The sequence below is a fragment of the Syngnathus floridae genome, chromosome 12, assembly GCF_059516105.1.
Source record: "Syngnathus floridae isolate MCC-2025c chromosome 12, RoL_Sflo_1.0, whole genome shotgun sequence".
NCBI lineage: Eukaryota > Metazoa > Chordata > Actinopteri > Syngnathiformes > Syngnathidae > Syngnathus > Syngnathus floridae.
In genome coordinates, this window is record NC_142424.1 from 4,179,130 (window position 1) to 4,203,773 (window position 24,644).

Here is a 24,644-nt window from a genome sequence, read left to right on the forward strand (position 1 = left end):
TTTTCAATAATTAGAACCATCACCAACCGGCTAACAATGGTACCGCATCCGTATTGGCTGGAGGACTCCCGTCCCCATAGAGACAAGCTCCTATGTACTCCCCCCTCCCTCCCCTCACCCTCAGCAGCACTGGCAGCGGCGATGGCAACGAATTTAAATTAGCGGTGTTTGGGCATTACTGGTGCGTTTCCCTCGAATGCCGACCTTGCGTGTTTTGCCAAACGGATTTGCTTTCATTTATTACCTTGGGATTAACCGACGTTATCCTGAGAGGCCGAAGAGATTTGCGTTGCGCGGGGCGGGGAGGAGTGCTCGGAGGTGTCTTTGGTCTCCTCCGTCATCTCGCCACTTGCCTCAGCCAGCCAGTATGCTTCTGTAACAACCCAAGACGGATACAAGGGCGGCGACGGAGCCAATGTGCCCATAAAGGTGAGCGTCTTCTTGTTTTGGGAGCGGCTTGAAATGTCGGTCATTCGTCGCCTTTCACCGGTCAACCTGTCACGGACGGCTAATGACAGCCATATGCTAACTGCGCTTTATTTGAAGGGAAGCTAATAAACCCACAATACATATCATTTTAATGGTGGCAGTTTTCTTATGAATGGTTGTTGTCTTTGCTAATTACGATATTTTGATGACGTCATACCCTCACCTGCATACAGTGGATAGTAATGATCCGTTATGTATATTCTGTAATAAAATGAAATAAATATTTGATTGACATATCAATTACTCGATAACAAAACACAATGTTTTACTATATGTGTCATTGTTTCAGCATGGATGTGGAGGTGAGTGCCAGGCAGGGAGGCAGCACCAGGAGGAGAGCAGCAGAAGATGCTGAAGTAGTAGGTGTAGGAGGAGGCGTGGAAGTTCTGGTGGTACCGCAGGACCTGTACGACTCTGCCAGGGCCAAAATAGAAGCAAATCTCCGATGGCTGCTTGCCAAAGCTTATGGCATTGGTAAGACGTCCTCTTGTGCTTTTGCTGCTCTGGCTTTTTTTGCTCACAAGGGCATGGCAATTATTTTGCAATTTACTGGACCATAAGACATGGTCGATGAGATAATGGAATCAAATGCACCTTTGAGGAGATGCAAGGCTGTCTCTACCCTGGCAAGCTACAGGTTCTCTGTAGTGTGTCAAATTTAGAAGAGTTATTTTTTATTTACAGGGACTTTATGTTGGTATCTGGTGAAAACATTAAAAACAGCATTGCAGGTCTAAGCTGATTTATTTAGCAGTGACATCAGGTGGGGTTAAGGGTAAATACTTTGAAAGAAAGTGACTTTAATCTCACAAAGCCACAGTACGGCGTTCATGTTGTGGGCCGACATTCATGTTCGTCTCTCACGATGTGCCAAAGTCTTTTATACACAGGTCACTGACCGTGTCAGCACCACTTGCACTAAAACGGCTCCACATCGCCAGGCCGTGTACGCTACCCCTTCCCTTTAAAGTAGGTTTTTGTGTCACTCTATGTGACAACCCTCGGTGGCGGGGAGTGTGAGCTCAGACATTAAAAAAAAAAAAAATCATACTGACTGCACTAGTGTTTCCTGGGTTGCCTGACGTTGCATAATCCATCTCCTGTCTTACAACAGGTTATGTATTATTTAACATGCTGCTTCGAAGTATTGTAAAGTGTCACTATCACTAAATTGTGTGTGCCAAGGCACAGATCAGCACCATAATAAACATCAACCCCTGCAGAGCATCCTTTAATCTGATTCGTTCGTCCTGACGTCAACTGAGTCGGCAGCACAGCGGCGCCACTTCCTTTTTTTTTTCCCTTCTTTCATCACCCGATGGCTGTAAATATATTTACCATCACCCTTTTACAGCTGTTTTTTTTTTTTAAGGTCGATTCAATCCTATTTCATATTATGGCACTACAAATTGCCTGTTCACGTGTCTACCACCAAAGTGATTAGCGTCTTCAAGGTGTACTAAAATAGCTGTCCACGAGCACGGACAACCAGACAACACCAGCGTCGTAATCACCGCTAAGTCTTGTTAGCTTATTGGTTCAAAGACTGCGTGGTTGCTACTTGTTTTCCTCGTCTCACCTCAGCCTGTTCAAGGTATTAGCATAAAAAAACAGATCCAAGAAACTGTTCCCATGTTTTTTTAAATTCCCAAAATTTTAAATGTATAATGACTTCATGATTCTTACCAGCAGACCACATCCCAGAGGACCTGAAGGACCCCTTCTACACCGACCAGTATGAGCAGGAGCACATCAAGCCCCTTGTCATTCAAATGCTGCTATCCGGAGAGATCTACTGCCGGGTGTGCGGACTCATCCTGCGTGCAGAGCAAGCCGTCTCGCTTCGAAGCCATCAGTCCGTCCTCCAGGCCCTCTCGGCCAGGGGCATCCAAGTGCGGGACTCGGACGATGTGCACGTCTCCACTTTGGATCTCAACTCGAGCCCTGTCAAGATGGTGTGTTGGGGTTTATTTTTGGAATGATTGTGGTGTTTTCTCCTTTAATGTATCATCTTCTTACCCGTGTAGAGTTGCCACATGCACCTGATCGATGCCCTCATGATGGCCCACACGATGGAGATGATCAGTGTGGAGAAGGTGGTATCCAGTGTCAAGCGCTTCTCCAATTTCAGTGCCTCCAAGGAGCGTCCCATGGACCTGGAAGATGCCATGGTTCTTTGGATCAACAAGGTGAAAAGGAGAAAACAAGCTCAGTGGTTATAATTAAGGATAATTCATTTTTTTATCATCTAAAGGTGAACACAAAAATGAGCGCTATTGTCGAAAAAGAGATGAAGATGAAGCAGCACCTGCTGGACTCACCAAACCATCAGAAGGTAAGTTTTTCCATCCCTGTGTGAAATTATATGAATCAATTATTCTATCAATTGGCCTAAAAAATATCTCATAGTCAGATATGACCAACAAAAAACAATTGGCCTACAGTATGAACAGCCTTTTTTTCCATCTCCATGGCAACAAAGGATAATACGAGTCCATCTCGTGTGCTTTTTCCATTGCATTCATCCATGAACGTGTTTTAGTGAATCCCTTGCCGAACATTCCCACCCCGCCCGTTGCATGCTCACCTAATTCATTTTGCTTTCCTCACCAGCCCGACATATTGCATGCTCTTACCCATTGTATGTTGGAGCCTGTGGAGTTCTCCCGCGTGGTAACGTACCCACCATTCCCCTGATAGATAGAAAGATAGACTGGAATAAAATGTCAAAGTATCGTGGTTCTTCAGGTACGCTATCGCAGGGATCACCTGTCTGGTCGAACACTGCAGCACTTCTCCGTGGTGGATGACCTGTGCAGAGATGTTTGCGACGGCGCTGCTCTTCTGGCCCTAATCCACTTCTATTGCCCTGAACTCATTAGACTTGAAGGTATGGTTGAAGCTGTTAGCCCATCGCAGATTCTTCATGGGTGTCAATTTGTGTGCCCTAAATTCAGATATCTGCCTGAAAGATGTGGCCTCCATTGCCGACAGCATGTACAACATCCATCTGCTGAAGGAGTTTTCCAATGAATACTTGAACAAGTGCTTCTACCTGAAGCCAGAGGACGTGCTGTATTGTCATCCAATGCTAAGGGTGAGTCACAAAAAAATTAGTTCCCACATGACCTGAAAACCTTTCCAGTTCAATAAACGTGTAAAAAAAAAAAAAAAAGTATTGGGATAGCTGCCAGTTTCCCATTTAGAAGATGGATGGATATATAAAGATGAATTTTTAGGTAGCACCACAAACTCTTCTTTGCCTCCTCACACAGAGCAATGTGATGGTGTTCATCGCCGAGCTCTTCTGGTGGTTTGAGATTGTGAAACCCGATTTTGTTCACCCCAGGGACCTTAAGGAAATCACAGATGGTAAAACCTGATCTCTATAAGGATATTTTGAGGACTGGCGAGTGTCGTGTTTCTTCTCAAATTAAGGTTTAATGCTATATTTTTACAGCACGAATGCTTCTGCAGCCTAAGACCTCTCGATCCTACACGGCCATGGATGCTACCAAGCGTTCTTTCCTCACCACATCAAACGCCGCTGCAATGTTGCCTTCCAGCCCGGACTTCGGGTATGTTTCCAAGCTGACTGCTTTAATATCGATTTGATACAATTGAATTAAAAATTTTCTCTGACAGCATTGTACCAAGCACTTCCAGCTCTCTTCACTCTTCAGTGCCTCCAAGACAGAGACGACAGAGGGGAGTTGAGGGAGATGTTGCAGGTAATGCCTGATAGTGTCCTGCAGATTTTAGATTTTATGTCAACCTAAGATTCATGTCTTGATGCCCCAGTGAGGAATCCGTGTAGCTCTCTGGCACGTAAAGATGAGAAGCCTCAAGGTTTGTCACAGGTCTGGCCAGAGAGGAGGCAGAGGTGAGCAATCCCATTTTTGTCTTAGCAGACACTTCATTAGGTACATCTGCATGATTCGGTGTGTGTGCTTATGTGCTTATTTTATATTCTAGGCCTTTATCTCAGCCGCCACCTTACGCCTTGCATTTCCCCAATCAGCCAGACGAGGCAGTCAATTTCAGTCCGGTTCGCTCACTCAGCAAAGACAGTTCCGGAATTATGACACCCAGCCACATGCTCGTGGGTCCGGGTCGCCCGCTGCATCAACACAGACTGAGCGGGCAAAGACTCCTCAGCCACGTTCGCATTGAAGATGAGGAGGAGATCTTAGAAGAGGAAGAACTGGTGGCTGTAATCCACCCCGCTGCTTTCCCCCGACGTCAGCGTAAAGGCGACATGGAGATGGATGAATTGGAAGTCCCGCACACACCCAGAAGGCTTTCCAACGTGGATGTCTTAACTCCAGACTTGCAGGTGGACAGCTACTACCTTGAGCCTCTGATGCCCACCATCCCAAAGCCAGCGAAAGAGAAGAGCATCAGCCTGAACAAGGAGGAGGAGAGCGGGGAGAGTCACTGCAGGTCAGGGCTATTTGGCGTGAAGACAGATGTTCCACACAAACCACACCGGAGGTCACCATTGTCTGAATGTGGTCAATTGATATTTAAGCCCATACCTGCGGTTAAATCCATCCACGCCCGGGAAGGTTCTTCTATTACTGAGAAGACACAACCGCAAGGTTTCTTCCTTCACTTGTCTGGGGAGTCTGACTGTCACAGTCATCTTTCTTCTGACGCTGAAGCTGGTCAAGACTCCGACTCGGACATTGCGGATTTTGACGACGACGACGATGAGGACGTGGACCTGCTCGAGCCGAGCGACGTGAAAGGGATTTGTTTATTGCGAGAATTCTCCGAGGTGGAGTCTTTTAAGCTGAGAGAAGATCTGAAGGTGAGCGAGCGAGACGACAAGGAAGACTGGAGTGGACGTTCTAGTCCTTGCCTCAGTACGGCGTCCTGCGCGAGCAGCTGCAGCGCTTCGGGCGGTGTCAGGATGACCAGCTTTGCCGAAAGAAAGCTGCTTAAGCTCAGCCTCCGTGACGGATTCTCCAGCACGAGCAGTTCGCAGGTGACGACGCCCGATCACTCCGAGATTAACCCTTGCCCTCCGTGGCAACTCAAAACCGAAGGAAGCCCCACGTCGGCTGTGAAGAAGATGGCGCTTTCTCCAGTTGTGCCTTCAGAGTTGCTGCAGCTCCACATGCAGCTGGAAGAGCAAAGGCGCGCCATCGAGTACCAGAAGAAGAAGATGGAGACCTTGTCGGCGCGGCAACGGCTGAAACTCGGCAAAGCTGCCTTCTTGAACGTCGTGAAGAAGGGAGAAGGGAGGAGCGACACGCTCCCTCTTCCTCTCAGACATTCGCCTTCCGCCGATCTGTCCGCTGCCCAGAAATCAAAGAGTCAATTCTGCAAGGATGACTCCTGTCTTGATGTTTTGAAGGTGCAGTCACAAGCGGAAGGAAGACTAAATGGAGATAACCGGTTGAACACCTCGGCTCAGGATCGCGCCTCAGGGTCGGACGTGAGTGAGCGCTCCCGCTCCATCGACCTCCTCAACGAAGCCATCAGCACTATCCAGCAGCAGATGACACAGCTGTCGTTACAGCAAGACTTGCTGATGAAGAAGAATGAAGCTTCATCTATGGAATCGAAAGAGCCAGAACTGAAACCAACTCTAAGCCCAACACAATCCCCCACCTCGGACCCCAGATCTTTCGCCGTCCACTTTGTCGACTTCACCGACAGCACCCCCACCCGCCGTCCTCCCAAGCTGAGCTCCAGCCAGCGAAGCAAAACCTCCGAGTCGAAGCACAAGAATGACACGGTGCCTGACGCTGCAGGTGAAACCTCCCCCAAGGAAAAAAATGCTACAGGAAGCCAGGATGCTGAAAGTTCCAGGCTGGATAGAAACTTCAGAAGACGCACTACCTTCAGAATCCAAAACGAGCAAAGTGGTGCCAGGGAGGAACCTGGAGTATCTCCTGTCAAAGTTCAGTCAGAAGACACAACGACCTCAGACACCTCCATCGCTTCGTCGCGCTGCACAGAAGATGATAAAATCGACATCTCAGGGACAGAATCAGCGGGTGGAGACGAGAGCACCAAGGGAAAAGGTCTACTCATCGAGGTTGACCTGAAAGACTCCGAGGAAGGTGCGAGCGCCAACATCACAGGCGAGGAACAGAAGAACATGCTCGGCTTCTTTTTTAAGGTGACGCTCGAGACGTCTTGGTGGTCTAATTCAGTGTTTCCCGACATTCTTTTAAGCTCAGGCACATTTCGTGATAATCTCACAATTCTCTACTTCTTCTCCAGGATGAAGAGAAGGCCGAGGATGAGATGGCTAAACGTCGCGCCGCCTTCATGCTCAAACAGCAGCGCAAAGCCGAGGAGGCCAGGCTACGCAAGCAGCAGCAGGAAGCGGACAGCGAGCTCAAGCGTGACGAGGCCAGGTACGCTTCGGTGTTCCGAGTCCAGTACCCAAAACGTTCACCTACGACGTCTTGCAGGCGTAAAGCCGAGGAGGACCGGGTTCGGAAAGAGGAGGAGAAGGCCAGACGAGAGCTGATAAAGCAGGAGTACCTGCGCCGGAAGCAGCAGGCCTTGTTGGAAGAACAGGGTCAGGTTAAACCGAGGCCCAGGTTCAAGTCCAGCAGGAATAGACCCAAATCACTCCACCGCGGAGAGCTGAGCAGTCCCTGTAAAGGATCCACCACACGTATGTAACATCTTTGATGACCCACATTGATGAAAATGTTTAAAAATAACTCCCAACTATTTTTTTTAGCCGATTTGAGCTTTCAAGGATCCACACTGTCTTTGGCCACCGAGGGGGACAGCGTCATCTCTGGAGAGATGGAGTCGCAGAGGTCAGATGACTTATTTTGCCCACTAGGGGGGAGACCTGGAGTGTAAACCCAAGTTTCTCTTGCAGGGCTGAGTCGGTCTGCTCCATGGATTCCTTCGCTGTGCTTAGCAGAGCCTCCAGCAGGAACATGGAGCGCGACTGGGAGAGCGGCTCCGTCGCGTCCTCCATCACGTCATTCGAGTACAACGGTGAGGAGCTCAGCAATCCTCGTCTAGCTAGCTAGCTAGCCTATAATATCGCCCCTTTAACTTTTGCTTCCTCTTCATCGGTCCAAGGGCCCAAGCTTTTTAAAGAGCCCAGCTCCAAGTCCAACAAGCCCATCATCATCAACGCCATCGCACACTGCTGCCTAGCTGGGAAGGTGAACGAGACCCAGAAGAACGTCCTTCTGGAGGTGGGTGTGATGAAACTGTCGGTGATCGATCGCTCGACTCGCAGCCTGATGTCTTCGCTCTTGGATTTTATAGGAGCTCGAAAAGTGCGAGTCCAATCACCTGATCATCCTCTTCCGCGACGGCGGCTGCCAGTTCCGCGCCGTGTACTCGTACTCGCCGGAGACGGAGGAAATCGTCAAATTCACCGGCACAGGGCCGCGCGCCATCAGCCACAAGATGATCGACCGCCTCTACAAGTACAGCTCGGACCGCAAGCAGTTCAACATCATCCCGGCCAAGTCGGTGTCGGTCAGCGTGGACGCGCTGACCATCCACAATCACTTGTGGCAAGCTAAGAGGCCCGGCAGCGCACGCAGGAAGTGACACGCGGAGGCTCGGTACTTCTGTTTACGACCGTTGGGCCGGACCCAAATAGTCGTGTTCAAACTAAACGTTTAAAAATTGATATTAAATGAAAAATCTCGAAAGTTGCAAAAAGCTTTGCAGTCGGTAAGTCTGTCCTTTCAACGCTGGCGACGTTTGTGCAGTGTTTCCCCAGTCTCTATTACGCCAAAGCGCTCATTTTACTCGAAAAAAAGCTCACAGCAACATAAACAAACTAAACTTGCAAAAATTGAAGGACAAACAAAAAAATATGGGAACTTTTTTGACATTTTGACTTTGAATTCTTCTGCCTCTCACTTTATGGCGCTGCAGTATTTGTAGTCAATGAATAATTAAAACCTGGTCATCCGGCAAAGTGGTTGGGAAGCACTATGCCTGAGAATGCAAAACACTCAAAGCCAACTAAATGCACTATTTTATCATTTTATTCTTGTCACACTTTGTTTTAGGAACGTTCCGCATTCTTTTCGGCACATAGCTGAAGGACTGATTGTTACGGTGTGACAAAGTTGGACCTTTTTGAGACGTGACGTTCTCTCCTGGTGATGAGAAAAGGTTTTGTTTGTATTGGGAAGTTTAGAGGTTCCTGGTTTGTTCCTTCCAGACTTTGAGAGTGCTTTGATTACGTTTTTAATAGGCGGGATGGTTAAACCCACCTCGAAATATTTGAATTTGTTTGTTTTAAGCGGGGAAAACTACCAAATTGCAAAAATGTGTGAATGTGAATGAAAAACAATGGCAACAAATGTCTGTTCTATGTATTATTTGTTTTGCTGTGATTTCTTTTATATTAAATTTAGGAGGGAAATTCTTGACTGGCTCACAAGCTTTTTTGTGATCTCTCGCCGGAGAGCAAACAGTATTTAAATGTAGCTTCAAACGCTCAACAAGTTCCCTGCCCGTTCCCTTTCATTGGAACTTAATGGCGAACAAGACCGCACAATACTTGATATTTTTTTTGCTGCATTTTGTATATTTTTAGTGGGATATTTTGTACTGGTTAAAGACATTTAAAAAAAAAAAAACAGGCACTGTTGTGAGGTTTATTCTGTTACAGTCCCATTACATTGTGTCCTATAATTTATTTTAAAAATCTGAAATAAATTACAGTTTAATATGTTGCTTCTTTGTCAAATGTGACTTCTACTCTTGCATAAATTACTTGCATTAAACTCCAAAAATGAAAATGTACCCCATGTGTGTGCATGATAAGGCAATGGCCACTAGAGGGCAGTGAAATACACAAATAACAGCTTGAAAAATATATTTGGTTTTGAGTATTATATTGTATAGCTGGCGCTGCACCCTTGTGTTTATTAAAAAGTTATAAACTTCCTCAACACCCCTGCTAATTTGTTACCATGTTTATGGCGTTTACGTTGTGTTTTAGCATTAAACTAACAGATTTTTTTTAAAGGAATTTTATATAAATTGGTTAAATATGCAATGTGTAAACTTCACGTGGGAATGGCAATATACATCATTTGTCTTTGTTTGTGAAGCAGATTATTTGCAAAAATACGCAATTTGAACAAGGGACCCTTTTCGATGTGACACAGAAACAAGCACGGAAGTAATTTGAGAGCGCGCCGGCCCTCCTTCCGGTCTCTTATCCCTCGGTCACTGTGCGACAATGGTAAGATGGCAATGATGTTCAGCGAAAATCTAGAGACATCTTGAAAACCTGATGTCTGTCCTTTACCAATCACAACTGTTTAGTTGTCATCGACGCTTAGCTACTTTTAAAATACCCTATTTCTTTTTATCAAGATGTATATTTGACAGTTTAGGGTTTTAGTTTGGAAGGAGCTAGCCGGCTTGTTAGCATTGACATTCCGGTCACACTAACCGCTTAAAAATGAATAAAATCCATTTTGCATTCTTGACAATGTGAATTTTAGTGCGCCGCTATTGTGTTTGTGAATTTTATTAGATGAAAAGCCTCTTTAATACTTCAGCTACCCACATCACGAAGGGCTCATTGAGTTGACTCGTACCATGTGTAAATATGATACATTTGTATAAAAGTAGTTTCATGGTGCATTTAATTTTTGTCTTGTCTATGATGCTTTGAAATGTCTGAACCAATGAATACTACGTGATTCAAGCATTTTTACTCACTGAGACAAGACCTTCAAACCTGTAATGATAGTAAGATGCTTGTGGAAGGGAATTAATCCATTTTATTTTCAAATTTTCATTTTCCAGACGAAGGGAACATCCTCTTTCGGTAAGCGCAGGAACAAGACGCACACCCTGTGCCGTCGCTGCGGCTCCAAAGCTTACCACCTGCAGAAGTCTTCCTGCGGAAAGTGTGGCTACCCCGAGAAGCGCAAGAGAAAGTGTAAGTTGATATTGTTTGGCTTGTGGAAATGAATGACCGATCAAACTGTCATTTAAAATATATTTATTTTTTTAGACAACTGGAGTGCAAAGGCCAAGAGAAGGAACACCACTGGCACCGGTCGTCTGAGGCACCTCAAGGTTGTGTACCGTCGGTTCAGGTAAGATGAGATAATGATCTTAAATATATTATGGAACTAGCTAATCTAATTATTTATTCAAGTGCATTTGGAAAGTCATCTGTTTAATGTGTGCCATGTTTTTCCCTCTTGAAATTTTCCAGGAATGGTTTCCGGGAAGGTACCACCCCCAAACCCAGACGTGCTGCGGTGGCCGCCTCCAGCTCCTCTTAAGAGACACATTTTTGTTTAAATAAATGTGACCAACACACAAAGCTCATTCTCGTCTTGTCGATCCGGATGGATTTTCTTTTTTTTGTTTATCATTAAAGGAGTTTATACTTCTACAGCAAAACCACATGTTCTCTCTTTTCAAATCAGAGCAAACAAATATTTAGAGAAGACAACTGTGTGAGGCCTTCTGTAGTAAGGTCAACTGGAAATAACATTACAAATCAAGTGTGAGTCCGTCCATGTTCCCTCGCTTCTGGAAAGCCATAACAACAAAAAGTCTAAATATTTGCACAAAATCCAAATCGGCTTTTTCCCATGATGGCATAAGACAGAATTGAGGATTTTTCTCTCTCTCTTTGGCAGCTTGAAAACTTGAGGGTGGTCTTCTGGCAAGAGCAAGTTATGTAATGTTTCAATGGTCTGCAACATTCCAGAATCTGACAACCCTCCCCCAGGTCCCACCATTTTTCTTTCCAAAAAAATAATTTTATCTACTATTTTCCCTGTTATCTGTTGTAATTTATTACACTGGTTTGCAGATATAAATTATTTGAGCAGCTGGAAGAGAATTATGTAAATGTACAAACATGAGTTGAATCTCAGTATTTGGATTAGCACGTATTAGTACTATTTTTCATTTAAGAATATTTTGATTCGTTTTAATAGAGATTTTGATTCTAAACTTGCGGTACAGGTGTTCTCTCATGTCATGATTTACTGCTGCAGACAGGGGGCGGTGTCGCGCACGTCAAGGGCTGCGTTAACCAACCAGCGCCGGGAGCGCGCCCGCTCACTGCCCACAGGTAAAAGCTTTCCTCGGCGGGCTCTTTCGCGCGCACACCGGAGCGAACCAGCCGCTCATCGACGGATTTAAATCAGTCGTGTTCCCCGTTCTTGGAATGACACCTCGCTGAACTGCTGTGATGAGATGTAAGTTAAAATAAACTTTTAAATCGTGATTTTTAACAACTAATATCACCCCGTCTCTCCCTCGTCTTTCTTCCCGGTGTGTAGCCTCTATCCTCGGATCCTTCTGCGCTCTTCTCCTGCTGCTGCGGGAACCTGCGTGCCGTGGGGATGAGGTGACGTCCGGCACAGGTACGTGAAAGTTGACTCAGCAAAATGCTCACCTTTAAAGTTCAATATTAAATATTAAAAATAAGAAACGCTGTAGTAAAAACATTTAACACTAACTAGGGTTGTTTGGACAGTGGAGGCAGTGCCGTCCCGTCCTCTCCCCTGCAACAACAACTTAATCATGATTAATAATTATTTTCCATTTTAGTTCTCTACTCTGTCCTTTTCATTGATTTTTTTTAAAAATCCAATAATGTCAATGATAGAAGAATTTCCTGTTCAAATAAATGGGCACGAAGCGGGAGTGGCATCACTTCCAGTGTAACTCAGGCAACGTGTACACACATGATTTGTCACTGATACGTAATGGTGCAATCACTCACAAAATAAATAAAAATTAATTATGGCAATGTTTTATCATGCAGGTAGAGTACTGCACACGTTCAACAGTTTGTCTCATATATGCGTGTGACATGTTTACCGTATTTTCCGCACTATAAGGCGCACCTAAAAACCTCAAATTTTCTCAAAAGCTGACAGTCCGCCTTATAATCAGGTGCGCCTTATATATGGACCAATATTGAGCCACTACAGAAGGCGTGTCTAAAGTCTGGCCCGTGGGCCAAATGTATATATCTTATATATGGACAAAGTTTCAAAATGGGCCATTCACTGAAGGTGCCCATAATAATCCGGTGCGCCTTATAGTGCAGAAAATACGGTAGTCTTTCTCTTCGGCCACAGAACTGACTCAAAGTGGGGGAGTCAAGAGAGTAAATTGCCACTTCTTGGACGTGGTCGTGCTCTTCCACCAGACATACATAAACACGAAACTTGAGTAAGCCTTGGCCGGTTGAGGACATGCAGACTTAACTCTGTCTGGATGAGAACTCAAACAACATGGGAAAAGACTATATTGACTTTGCGGACCCATTCAGGTTTAATTGATTCTATGTGTGAGTCATCAATTGTGAACAAAATACTTCATTCTAAGTTTAGGAATGATTGATGTCTTATTGAGTAGTTTAGGTTTATTACATCATCAATGACGAATGTTTTCAGTTCTCTTTTGGGAAGGATGAGTTGTTCTTCTGTCCAAGACTTTTCCTGTTTGACTTTATGGTCAAACATGTTATAAACACACGCACGCGAGAGGGTGGGCATTATCAGTTCGAACAAAACAGTTTAACATTAGTCTCATCCCATTATCTCCTTCACCAGATTAAAAGAGTAGGTACATTTTGTGCCTTGTCCTGCACAACATCTGCCAGCCACATTCAACTCTGCTCTTTTTCTCCCAGCGGTTCTGACAATGCAATCATCTGTAAGATCGCTTTTTAAACAGCGTTAGCTAATTTCACATAGCAGGCGAATGAGGTCTTTGGCAAGGATGGGGGGCGAGAGGGGCATGCTGAAGCACGTTTGGAGGTAACTCTCCTATTGCGCATTTCCTCACTGAGTCCGCACTGTATAATTATGTCACATTTGACAGTCATTAGGAATAATTCAACAGAATTTGACGTCTTGTTTCACTTGTTGGGTCGTGTCTAAGCAACCCACACACGTTCACTCAAACACCCAAATATGCAATTCTTTCATTTTTACTTTTGCAACTCAGATCCCTTACTCGTCTTTTGTTTTTTGTTCCCTCCGGGAATCTGACTCAAGGGTTTTGTTTATCTGTAAAGATAAACATACTACACACTGTGTATTTTATATCTGGCTCCGAGCATCAGGTCTTCCTTGAGTTTAGTATTTTAACTCATGTAATTTAATTATCAGAGCTATTAAGTCATTTTATTGGCACTAAAAATCCAGACTGTTTACAGTTATACATGGCTGATTTGATTTTTGATAGTGTAGATTACGGATGGGGAAAAAGTTCATTGCCGTGACATCAGTCTTATAGCTACACAAAAAATGAGACACGTCCCAGGAAGGAACTAAATTCTCTATGTAATTACCTCATGTTTTTTGGCAAGTATTTTCCTACTTTTCAGTCCCTCAAGTCGCCGTTTAATGACTTTTCCAGCCTATATGACGATTTTCATTAGAAACCAGATGGACGGAAGAGCAGCTGTATTAAAAAAAAAAATCTTGGATCGAAGTAGGTGACACTTGACTCTTGTTGACGCTTGTCTCCCCAGTGAACCCATGCTGCTATTTCCCGTGTCAGCACCGGGGTGTTTGCGTATGGTACGCAGAGGACCGCTACGAGTGTGACTGCACCCGTACCGGCTACCATGGGAAGAACTGCACCATCCGTGAGTCGTCTCATTCCACTTCTCCCATCCGTGACATCCCTTCATATCCTCTTTGGGATAGAGAAAGGAATTTGAACAATCCCAGATGGACATGGGGGCCTCCTTTACTGCTTAAAAATGAGAACATATGAGACCTGGTAATGTTCCTCCTCAACAGTAATAGTGCCAAGATACATAAAGGTTTTATGTAGATATTATTTTTTACATTTACAATGAGTAAATTAAGCAAAAATATGTGCAGGGAACTTGATAGCACCTCTGCCGCTCGGCTGAACGTGAACAAGAAGCCCCCATGTTGTGTTAAGCAGAGCACACATACCGACAATTGGGGCAAATTTGTTTGGGAACTGCAGAATTCGAGGTGGCAAGGATCCAAGATAGGCCCAGTTGAAGTCTAGACTATGAAAAAAATAAAAACATCTCATAACATCATCAAGACCTGGTGGGGCATTGGTCACTCTGCCCCTAATTCTGTACGTTCTCTTACGCTATTCTTATATAGCGGAGTTCTGGACTCAGGTTCGTGACCTCCTGAAGCCCGGGCCGGACACGGTTCACTACATCCTCACCCACTTCAGCTGGCTCTGGGACGTCATCAACAGCACCTCCCTGCGTGAAGTTCTGATGCGGCTTGTCCTAACAGGTCCCAAGCCCCACCATAAGAGGAATTTCTTTCAAATGACTCGTTTCTAATATCTTGCTGTGTGATTAGTGAGGTCCAACTTAATTCCCAGCCCTCCAACATACAACTCTAAATACGGTTACCTCAGCTGGGAAGCCTACTACAACCTGAGCTACTACACTCGGATTCTTCCGCCAGTCCCTGAAGACTGCCCGACACCTCTGGGTGTCAAAGGTTAGCGCATCACATGGTGGAAGATCCATTTTTGTTGTTATGAATGAGGCCTCAAAAGGTTTTGTTTTCATTAGGTAAAGCTGGGCTGCCAGACCCTGAGCTGCTAGTGGAGAAGCTGATGAAGAGAAGGACATTCAGGCCCGACCCGCAGGGCTCCAACCTTATGTTTGCCTTCTTTGCGCAACACTTCACCCACCAGTTCTTCAAGACCTACAACCGCATGGGCTTAGGTTTCACAAAGGCTCTTGCGCATGGGGTTAGTTCATACACACTCGTATATTTTATCTTCATTATTTTATACCTTTTATTTTGAAAAGTGATAATAATCTTTCCACAGGTGGATGCGGGGCACATATACGGGGATAACCTGGAGCGGCAACTTCATCTCCGACTTTTGAAAGATGGGAAAATGAAGTATCAGGTGGAGTACAGCTTTACTGTTTATTTTAGTTGCTACTAGCTAGTTAGCTTTTTTTTTTTTTTCTGAAAATACGTGTTAAGTGTTAGGATCTTGTGCTATGATTTTTCCCCATTAGTTGATTGATGGCGAGATGTACCCTCCCTCTGTAGCTGAAGCCCCCGTCAAGATGAGCTACCCCCCGGGCACGGCCCCCGAGGACCAGTTTGCTATCGGCCAGGAAGTATTCGGACTTCTACCTGGCTTGGGATTGTACGCCACGTTGTGGTTGAGGGAGCACAACCGAGTGTGTGACATCTTGAAGGTGGAGCATCCTAGCTGGGATGACGAGCAACTGTTCCAGACCACGAGGCTCATCATTATCGGTGAGGAAGATTTAAATTTTTTTTTGTGGTGGTATACTGGGACTGGACATTTGTCAATTGCACTTCATCCCCTCCCCAGGTGAGACCATCCGGATAGTGATAGAAGAATATGTGCAGCACCTCAGCGGCTACATGCTGCAGTTGAAGTTCGACCCCACCCTGCTCTTCCACGCCCAGTTCCAGTACAGCAACCGCATCGCCCTAGAATTCAGCCAACTTTACCACTGGCACCCCTTGATGCCCGACAGCTTCCATATCAACGGGGACGAGCTCGCCTACCAGCAGTTCCTCTTCAACACGTCCGTGCTCATCCACTACGGCGTAGACAAGTTGGTAGACGCCTTTTCCCGCCAAGTGGCCGGCCAGGTAACGAGCGCTCACACAATAGGTTCATTAAATTGGAAAGAATTCGTCAAACAGCAGACGGTTTTTGGCAATCACACTGGGTCTTCCTGTGTTGCCATATTTGTATTCCTGACGGTTTGTCGTTGGGTATCACTTGACTCTTTGTTTGATCAGTTTCACTGTGATTGCATCACTGCCAAGGTGTACTGTGGGCCTCTTGCCCAAAATCAGGTCGGATGGTGCAACCACAGTGAGAAATGATTTCATACCTCAGTGAATAATTAAATTGTAGCACTTTGAAATCACTGGCTGTAAAATGCAATTTAAGGTGATTATTTATTTTTTTAATAAACAGAAGAATGTCAAAAGTAGACAAAATTAGCAACTACTTGTTACTTCATTTCATCAGTTGTTTATTATTTTCTGCCCAAAGGTAGGCGGGGGCCATAACATGAACCCTGTGGTGACCCCCATAGCCGTGAGGACCATCAAGGAGTCGCGGCAGCTCCGCATGCAGCCCTTCAACGAGTACAGGAAACGTTTTAACCTCAAGCCGTACACTTCCTTTAGAGAGTTCGCAGGTGAGCAAAACAAACTGAAAATCATTGATTAGACATATTTGACTTGAAAGCGTGACTGGAAATAATTGTCAATCTTTTTTGGCAGATAACGAGGAGATAGCGCTTACTCTCGAAGAGTTCTACGGCGACATTGACGCTCTTGAATTTTACCCTGGCATGCTGCTGGAGAGGACGAGGCCGGGGGCCATATTTGGCGAGAGCATGGTAGAGATGGGTGCGCCCTTCTCCCTCAAAGGCCTCCTGGGGAACCCCATCTGCTCCCCCGAGTACTGGAAGCCCAGTACTTTCGGGGGCCGCGTGGGCTTCGACATCGTCAACTCGGCCACGCTGAAGAACCTGGTGTGCCTCAATTCCAGGACGTGTCCTTACGTGGCGTTCCGAGTGCCGCCAGAGGAACAAAGTGTCAGGACGGATGAGCTGTGACATGTTTTGTGGGGCTTTTATAGCCCTCCCCAAAAACGCAAGTGAGGTAGTCCTGAACACAGGATCCACAGTGCACCGTCACACAGGCGTGTTATTTTTTGCAGCCACACACTTTGAACTTCAGTGAGGAAATCAGCACAGTGCTGGTCTGCAAACATAAGTCTGCGTTGAAGGGCTCTCATAGAGTTTCGAAAAGAAAACCGGCAAGACGAGTTGTAGACTTGCAGCGGTTCAAATTGCATTCATTAAAATTGGAGGCGATTAAAGTCTTTGTTTGGGTCGTTTTCATTTTCCTACCCTTTTTGTGGGCCCCCTTTTTGTTGGCACGGTCACTTCCCACCCTCCATTTGCTGCCAGTCTTGTGTTTCTTTTAGTGAGACGTGGAAAACAGAACTTAATCACAGGATGTGGAATGTTGATAAAAGCAGTATCGCACAGAACAGATCGTTTTGATACGTTGAATTCTATTAAATGCATATCTATGTTTTTTATTGTGTTTTAGCCCGTCTGCTGTGGCCCTCCTTTTGATATTGTATGATATTGATTTATGATGAGCTCAAATTATGAAGCTAAGAATCCCAAAATTAAATTAAAAAAACAAAATTTTAAACCTGAATATTTATCGATTTGTCGAATGGTCTGCGTTCAAAATATTCAACAGAATATTTCATAACAGCTTAAATTCAAAATCATCTTTTTGCGCAACTTTAGAAATGAAATGAGTAGCCTTTTAAATAAATCAAAAATTGAATTCTCCATGTTGCTGGCAATGATGTTTCTCTCTATTGGTTAAATTTGGAACTGCATGTGAAGGTGAGCTACAAAACCTGACGTCATCATGTTGCCTTTAAGTACACCAGGTTATTTCGAATTTGACACAATAGCTTTATTAAGCAAGACCATCAGCAATTTTATGACGCACATATCTACGATTCAATTGTTCCTAGTCCAGAGGAACATTTCAGATACCTCCTCCGTCATTTCATTTAGGACAAAATACGCCGCTTTTGCCCTTTATTGAATCGGATTCGTCATACAGATATTACCATTACATGCAGTACATTTTTGTTTTCTATCCGTAGAAGCACATTTTCAGATATCTGTTACGTCATTTCGCGTAAGAAAAAATACGTCACTTTAGCACTTTGTACTGTATTAGGGATATATGGAATTAATTTCTCCAGATCATTTGCGTGCCAGTGCGATTGCAGATTTTCTGTTAAAATATTGAATGCATCACATCCAGTCACAGTGAGATGCTTTCGGGAATTAGCAATAGCATCAAGCCAAGAGTAGCATTACGGACACTCAGCGACACACTTATCTGCACGAATTGGACAAAAAACAAGTAAGAGCCGGTTGCTTGCACATTCACTCAATTTTATATTATTTTGAAGAGGTGGGTCTCGAAATGCGTTTTACTTGCGTGGGTAAAGCTAACCAAGCGTAAAAGGGAACTGGTGGCTAAAGCTAACCTAGCTTACATTACGTCGTTCTGGTCCTTAATAATGAGATAATTGGATTACAATGGCCTTAGAACCACTTGCTCATATCTAGTATTATTATAAGAAAATTGTTTAAAAAAGTCCTGATGAATAAATTTAAATGAATCGGTACAATTGTTAAATTCGCGTGCTGACTAGTTTAAAATGTCTGGTTGACCTAATTTCACACAAAGCATTTCTTTCTTAAACTGTCATTTTTAATTATGACGCTTCACCAAGCAAATCTGAATTAAGGTATTGTGCGTGTCGTTCCCTTTTGGTTCAAATATGTATATTGTTTCTGAGGCAACTGTCGTTCCTACAAAGAAAGTGACAGATGGTTTCTGTTATGCATACATTAATCTTGTTTGTGATTTTTTTTTTTTAATGTACATGTATGGCCTTAATTCTTGTAAATCATATAACAGGTGAGCGGGTAAGCCATTGCCATGACGACGCTGGACGACAAGCTCCTTGGAGAGAAGCTGCAGTACTACTACAGCAGCAGCGAGGATGAAGGCAGCGATAACGAGGATGATGAGAGGGAACCCAAAAGCATCCGAGATGGTGCGGCCAACATGCCTGAGCTTGACTATAGCGCTGACGGAAGCGCTGTCAACACAGGTAGCTGCTTTTATGTGTAGTTTTGTAACTATGTAAAGCTCTGTAACCTTTGTCCATTTTGAATGTAATTCCATTACCGACCACTAGATGGTGTCACACAAGTGTAGCGGCGTGACTACGAAGAACAAAAAGTATTTTATCACAGCTTAGATTTTGCAAGACCAGCAAGTTATTCCCCCTCAATATTTTGCTCAAATAAATTTATAATTGTATTTAATGGATGGACGTGTTAGTTTTATTTAAGCATGAAAATCGATATTGAAGGTTGGCCCTTTTTGTGATCCTTCAGGACCAAAGGGTGTGATCAATGACTGGAGGAAGTACAAGCAGCTGGAGGTGGAGCAGAAACAGGAACAGAAGAATGAAATGGAGCGCCTGATCAAGAAGCTGTCCATGACATGTCGCTCCGACCTGGACCTGGAAAACGACAAACAGAAGCAGAAGGAGCTGCAGGACAAAATCAAAGGCAAAGTAAGTCACGTGATTTGTCAGTTATCATAATATCGGGGTCATGGTACAGAATGCTCTGTTTTGTGCACGCAGATGACCATGCAGGAGTACAACATGCTCCGGCAGGAAGAGGACGACGAGGACTTCCTGCAGCATTACCGCGCGCAACGTATAGAGGAGATGCGACGGCAGTTGTGCCGCGGCAAGCGCTTTGAGCGCGTTCAGGAGCTTGCCGGCGGCGAGGACTTCTTGGAGGCGTTGGACGAGGAGGACAAGAACACACCGGTCATGATCCACATCTACGAGCCCGACGTGCCCGGCTGTGAGGCCATGAGCGGCAGCCTGGTGTGCCTGGCGCGCGAGTACCCGCTGGTGAAATTCTGCAGCGTGCGCAGCTCCACCATCGGCACCAGCCCGCTCTTCCGGGACGGCGCTCTGCCCGCCCTGCTGGTCTACAAAGGCGGCGAGCTCATCGGCAACTTTGTGCGGATCACCGACCAGCTCGGCGAGGACTTCTTCGCCGTGGACGTGGAGGCGCTGCTGCAGGAGTACGGCATGCTGCCCGATAAGGCGAGCGCCGTGGCTAAGACGGTCCGCAACGGCGCCATTGTTCAGAGCAACCTCAGCGACGACGATTCTGACCTCGACATAGACTAGAGAGCTTTCTGGCTGATATTCTACATCCTCTATTTTTTCCTTTGTAAATACACACATTTCCCCCCATATCCCATGTTTTCTTTTCCTAAAATTTCTCTTAAAACTTATTAGTTAATATTAAGAAAAAAATCCCTTAAATAACTTTCCCAATGTTATTCTAGTTAAATTATTGACATTGTTTTATTTATTGGTGTAATGGCGGTCACGGGCCATGATGAATAAACGAAACACCTCATTTTGAACATTGAGACCAAGTCAAATTCAAAATTTTATCCACCTCGAACTGAAATGGGAATAGGCACAGTGTCACCATTTAAAGTGTCTCTGAGTAATCCCCAGATAAAAGTTCAGCTGTTCTCCATTCCAGAGGTTTCTTGTCAGCAGAGCATTTCATCATGTGTCCGTCGGTGTCACCAACGGCTGCGGCGACTGCAATTCCTGAGGTGTCGTCGTGGCGGCAGAAGGTGTTTCGGCCGCTTCCGCCGCCTTGGCGTTCTCAGCTGCCTTGGTCTCAATCTCCTCCATCCGCCGCTGCATCATGCGGGGCATCAGCTGCACGTAAGTCCCCATCAGGCGGTGGTTGGAGCGGATCAGCTTCCCCGCGCAGCTGTCCACGCAGCGCTCCTACACAATCGCACATTATTAGCTGAGAAGGTCTCAAGATGTCTTCAAGACATTTTGGTCCTCCCAGACACAGTTTAAGATGTCTTGAGACACATTAATGGATGCTTATGATCCCTGTCAAGTCGTGTTGTATTGTGAGTGAATGGAGAAGGAGTCCTTGCCTCATCCATGGTGAGGTTCCTGTAGTTGAAGTTACTCGAGCAGCGTTGGAAGCATATCTCCGTCATGCGGTTGTACACCATCAGAAAATCACGCAGCTGCAAGTATAATATTAGTTATTAATACTAGCAGAAAAATCTCATTTTTATTAATGTCTCAATGCTTGCAACATTTAACTAAAAATGAACCAATTTGATTTCTTTTTAAATTTGATTGATAATGCATCTTGTAAGAATGACTTACGTTTCTCAGTTGTTGCTCCTGATCCATCGCGCTAGTCCCATGCAGTAATGGTGTCAGGTCAAACACAAAGAGCTCATTGATTTTGTGAGGTTACCATGCATTTGCTGTCTTTTAACGTAAAAACGTCAAAAAAAAGCTAGAAAGGCGATGCGAGTTGGTAAGGACGATGGCGTGACTTTCGTTCGGCGTTGTTAGCTTCCGGCTTTTCTTCTTCTGCATACTGGATAAGCTCACTACCGCCACCAACAGACCAATATTGAGTACTGTTTTGTCTCGTTTTTGCGCAGCAATTTGAACTGTCAGATACTAGTGTCAAACGTTCATGTAATACAAGATGAGAAATTTATTTTGAAAACAAATGCATTTATGAACATTTTTATTCAAATCAATGATGATTTTAGCAAAACTTGCATCAGGGTTTAAACTTTTAAGGCCTGACAGATGTGGATTTTTTCAGGTTGACGATGATTCTGATATTGGTGAGAACAAAATCCCAAATTGACGGATTTAAATAAATGTTAATGAAAGTAGAATGTGAAGCATTTATAACACTGTGCCCTGCAGTGTTACTTATTCATACTAAGAAAATGGGTTTATTAGAACCTTCCAAACAGGTGTAAACATCATCTCAGCCGGTAGACATCATTCGGCTCCTTCCGTGTCGACTGCGGCCACTGCCGACACATAGTAAGGTCCTTCCCTCAGGTAGGTCTTGAGGGAGATGTAATTCTGGCTGCCCAGTATCTCAGCTACGTTTGAAGAACCCAAGAGCGAGCCCACCAGTTCAAACTTGGCATCTTTGGCCTCCTTGCTTTTACTGGTGGAACGATCCAGGATGAACTCCATGAAACCGGGCGTCCTCACCATCAACCTTTGACCCCACGGTTGAGCGGCAATGGCCTGTTGGACAAAAGGCTATAGGTAACCAATGTGTTTGTAATAATTTTTTTCATCTTCTTAAAATTATTGACGCAGCTCAGTCCCTATTTGCTGGAGCTGCCGATGGAAGGTGCTTACAGTGAAGACCCGCAAGGCGGCACAATGTAGCTCTGGAAAAGGCTGAGTGCTGATGTCACGAATCATGTCAATGGGCTGTTTGGACAAAAGGAGGAACCAGGACTCGGTCAGCGCCAGCAGGTCGTCAGTCTGTTGCTCGGGCTGGGGGTGAAAGGGGGGGTGGGTGGCATCAAGGTCTACTTTTCTCCCCATGTCAAACTTCCTTGGAGGACACCAACATACCTGCAGAGTTAGGAGATGCGAAATGGCATCCAAGCAGCGCACGCGGAGCTCAGTAGCACCGGCACTCGCCAGCTGGCTCATCCTTACCATCACCGACTTGAACTTCTCACCTGACATCACAGAAAAAAAACTTTTGCCCAAGCTGCAGGTCGTGCGTATTTCCAATTCTCTAAAACGTAATACATTTTGGCAATCCCACCTGTTTTCTGAAGTACTTGCTTCCCTTCCACAGTCGAGCCCAGCAGTCCCAACGTATCCAAAGCTACGCCGATCATCGTGGGATCCGCATCCAAGGCCATCTCAAACACTTTGTCCCGGAAAATCGGGTAGTCTTCGCACACCCGCTGCGGACCTTGCACGAAGGACAGGGTGCCAAAAAACTTCACAAAACCTGCAAAGAGTGTCCACAAATCATCCATGCGGTCTTCACAGCCAACATGAAGAATTCCACGGTGAGCATTTTGTTACCGGGGAGATACAAAGAGGAGAAAGGATCCGTGTTTGCGTCGATCATCATCTTGGCGATCTTGTTGAAGACCAACTGGCCCATTAAGTACTTTTGCCCACGCTCAGTTTGAACCATCAAGGTTATCATCTCAATGGCCGCCGCCCTGAAAAGTAATGTCAACCTTCATTTTGCAACCCGCAAGACATTTCAGGACATATAAATAATCATTTTTTTCCAGTTTGCATTCTTTTTACCTGATCAAAATATCGTCTCCTGTCAATTCTTCGATGAGCTGATTAATTATCCTGGCACAGGGAAAGTAACCCTCGTAAGACTGGGCTTCTGACACAATAGTCACTACCAGCTGCGACCAAAAGAGAAAATCTTTAAAATGTACAATTGTTATCCCATTATTATTAATAATCATAATTACAATAATGAATAGACACATTAGTAGCCTATGGGCCTATTCTAAAAATAGCTCATCAGTTCAGTGGGGAATTCTGAAACTATGAACACCAAAATTTAAGTAAATCGTTTTCCGCACATACCTCATAGACACGATATCGGATGATGTCGCTTACAGTCATCACCTCCGTCAGAACGTCCAACAAGTCGCCGCTAATTATTTTACTCGTGCTGGTTTCGGTGCGAGCGAGCTTGGTCAGGGACTGGATGGCCTGAGGTAGATTTTTTTGTGTTAGAAAGAATCAAAGTATTATATTGGAGGAAAATTGCTAAGTGTCGGCTTGCCTGCTTGGCCACCGTCATGTTGTCTGCTGCCATGGAGCGAATCACAGTTACAATAATATCTTGGCTGTTGAGGATTTGCACCGCGGCATCCGGGTGGTCCGCCATCCTACCCACCTGACCCAAAAAAACCCCAGAAGACTAAAGTTGATCAGGTACAATTTAATCAAAAACACCCAAATCTGGTTACCTGAGTCAAAGTTAGTATCTTGACGGTGTCGTTTGGGTGCGTCAGACCTGCCTGCAGCTCAGCTTTGTAGTTTTGGACCACCTGCAGGGGGCTGCAGGCCATTAGGATGCGTTCGAGGATATCTACGCATAGTTCAACCTGTTCCCTGTCAATGCAGAAGTTGTCAATTGTAATTTTTTTTTATGACAACTCGCCATGTTTGATACATAAAATTACAATCGCGGTAGCATACTATAGTAACCAAGCCCATTTTATTTTAAGCTGCACAAAAACATTTCCATGCTTATCTTCTTGTCTTACGATGACATCATAGAACCAAAAACATCAAAAACAGCACGTAAATCTTGAATCATATTTCATGAATAATCACAATAAATGAATGTCAGGAAACCGATAGAGTAAAATGCGTGATCAAAACAATGACTGGGTAAAAAAATGATCATACAAACCTATCATTTGAGTTTAACAAAGAGAATATCACTTCGAAGCGATGCCCGCTAACAAAGTCCCTTAAGTCATTCACGGTTATGGATAAAAGTGCAGTTTTAAGACATTGTAGCTCTTCGATCGGCTCTTCGATATTGGAAATTTCTTCTAGCAAACTCTCGATCGAGGCGGCCATCCTGCCTTCTGTTTACATGTGAAGCATCGGCGCTTCTTCGTCACCGTTTTCTAGACGATACACATGCAAAG

At 44.9% G+C, this 24,644-nt stretch overlaps 6 protein-coding genes and 1 non-coding gene across 9 annotated transcripts; 5 read left to right on the forward strand and 2 right to left on the reverse strand.

Annotated features, from left to right (window-relative positions):
* Positions 1-91: 91 nt before the first annotated feature.
* On the forward strand, positions 92-9,180 carry LOC148389604 (calmodulin-regulated spectrin-associated protein 1-B-like). 3 transcript variants are annotated; one of them, XM_088391835.1, is made up of 19 exons: positions 92-429; positions 779-963; positions 2,179-2,444; positions 2,517-2,678; positions 2,744-2,824; positions 3,103-3,162; positions 3,238-3,379; positions 3,447-3,586; positions 3,765-3,861; positions 3,950-4,067; positions 4,135-4,220; positions 4,291-4,372; positions 4,465-6,622; positions 6,727-6,863; positions 6,921-7,129; positions 7,199-7,280; positions 7,346-7,467; positions 7,555-7,673; positions 7,747-9,180. In XM_088391835.1, the coding sequence occupies exons 2-19, from the start codon at positions 780-782 to the stop codon at positions 8,035-8,037; spliced, it is 4,536 nt and encodes a 1,511-aa protein (XP_088247961.1). In that variant the 5' UTR covers positions 92-429; position 779; the 3' UTR covers positions 8,038-9,180. The 3 variants fall into 3 exon arrangements, with proteins under 3 accessions (XP_088247961.1, XP_088247962.1, XP_088247963.1); XM_088391836.1 differs by having other exon boundaries at positions 2,182-2,444; XM_088391837.1 differs by lacking the exon at positions 3,103-3,162 and having other exon boundaries at positions 2,182-2,444.
* Positions 9,181-9,613: 433 nt separating this feature from the next.
* Positions 9,614-10,795, forward strand: rpl37 (ribosomal protein L37). Its single transcript, XM_088391331.1, has 4 exons — positions 9,614-9,694; positions 10,267-10,402; positions 10,478-10,562; positions 10,685-10,795. Exons 1-4 carry the CDS (start codon positions 9,692-9,694, stop codon positions 10,752-10,754), a joined length of 294 nt encoding a protein of 97 aa, XP_088247457.1. The 5' UTR covers positions 9,614-9,691; the 3' UTR covers positions 10,755-10,795.
* Positions 10,112-10,190, forward strand: LOC148389606 (small nucleolar RNA SNORD72). Its single transcript, XR_015861954.1, has one exon. It is a non-coding gene; the product is annotated as a small nucleolar RNA SNORD72 (small nucleolar RNA).
* Positions 10,796-11,521: 726 nt separating the features above from the next.
* On the forward strand, positions 11,522-17,349 carry LOC148389607 (prostaglandin G/H synthase 1-like). Its single transcript, XM_088391325.1, has 11 exons — positions 11,522-11,684; positions 11,769-11,852; positions 13,979-14,095; positions 14,598-14,738; positions 14,808-14,951; positions 15,026-15,207; positions 15,289-15,372; positions 15,488-15,734; positions 15,814-16,100; positions 16,513-16,660; positions 16,746-17,349. The coding sequence occupies exons 1-11, from the start codon at positions 11,678-11,680 to the stop codon at positions 17,081-17,083; spliced, it is 1,779 nt and encodes a 592-aa protein (XP_088247451.1). The 5' UTR covers positions 11,522-11,677; the 3' UTR covers positions 17,084-17,349.
* Positions 17,350-18,093: 744 nt separating this feature from the next.
* pdcl (phosducin-like) lies at positions 18,094-20,546 on the forward strand. The gene is made up of 4 exons (XM_088391327.1): positions 18,094-18,431; positions 18,996-19,191; positions 19,481-19,662; positions 19,735-20,546. Exons 2-4 carry the CDS (start codon positions 19,017-19,019, stop codon positions 20,296-20,298), a joined length of 921 nt encoding a protein of 306 aa, XP_088247453.1. The 5' UTR covers positions 18,094-18,431; positions 18,996-19,016; the 3' UTR covers positions 20,299-20,546.
* Positions 20,460-21,546, reverse strand: timm10b (translocase of inner mitochondrial membrane 10 homolog B (yeast)). The gene is made up of 3 exons (XM_088391330.1): positions 21,325-21,546; positions 21,084-21,179; positions 20,460-20,922 (listed from the first exon to the last, which is right to left on the reverse strand). The coding sequence occupies exons 1-3, from the start codon at positions 21,349-21,351 to the stop codon at positions 20,692-20,694; spliced, it is 354 nt and encodes a 117-aa protein (XP_088247456.1). The 5' UTR covers positions 21,352-21,546; the 3' UTR covers positions 20,460-20,691.
* A 137-nt stretch (positions 21,547-21,683) lies between these two features.
* psmd5 (proteasome 26S subunit, non-ATPase 5) lies at positions 21,684-24,613 on the reverse strand. Its single transcript, XM_088391326.1, has 10 exons — positions 24,401-24,613; positions 23,952-24,096; positions 23,765-23,878; positions 23,563-23,691; positions 23,266-23,375; positions 23,032-23,174; positions 22,763-22,954; positions 22,564-22,673; positions 22,342-22,482; positions 21,684-22,224 (listed from the first exon to the last, which is right to left on the reverse strand). Exons 1-10 carry the CDS (start codon positions 24,571-24,573, stop codon positions 21,967-21,969), a joined length of 1,515 nt encoding a protein of 504 aa, XP_088247452.1. The 5' UTR covers positions 24,574-24,613; the 3' UTR covers positions 21,684-21,966.
* Positions 24,614-24,644: the final 31 nt, after the last annotated feature.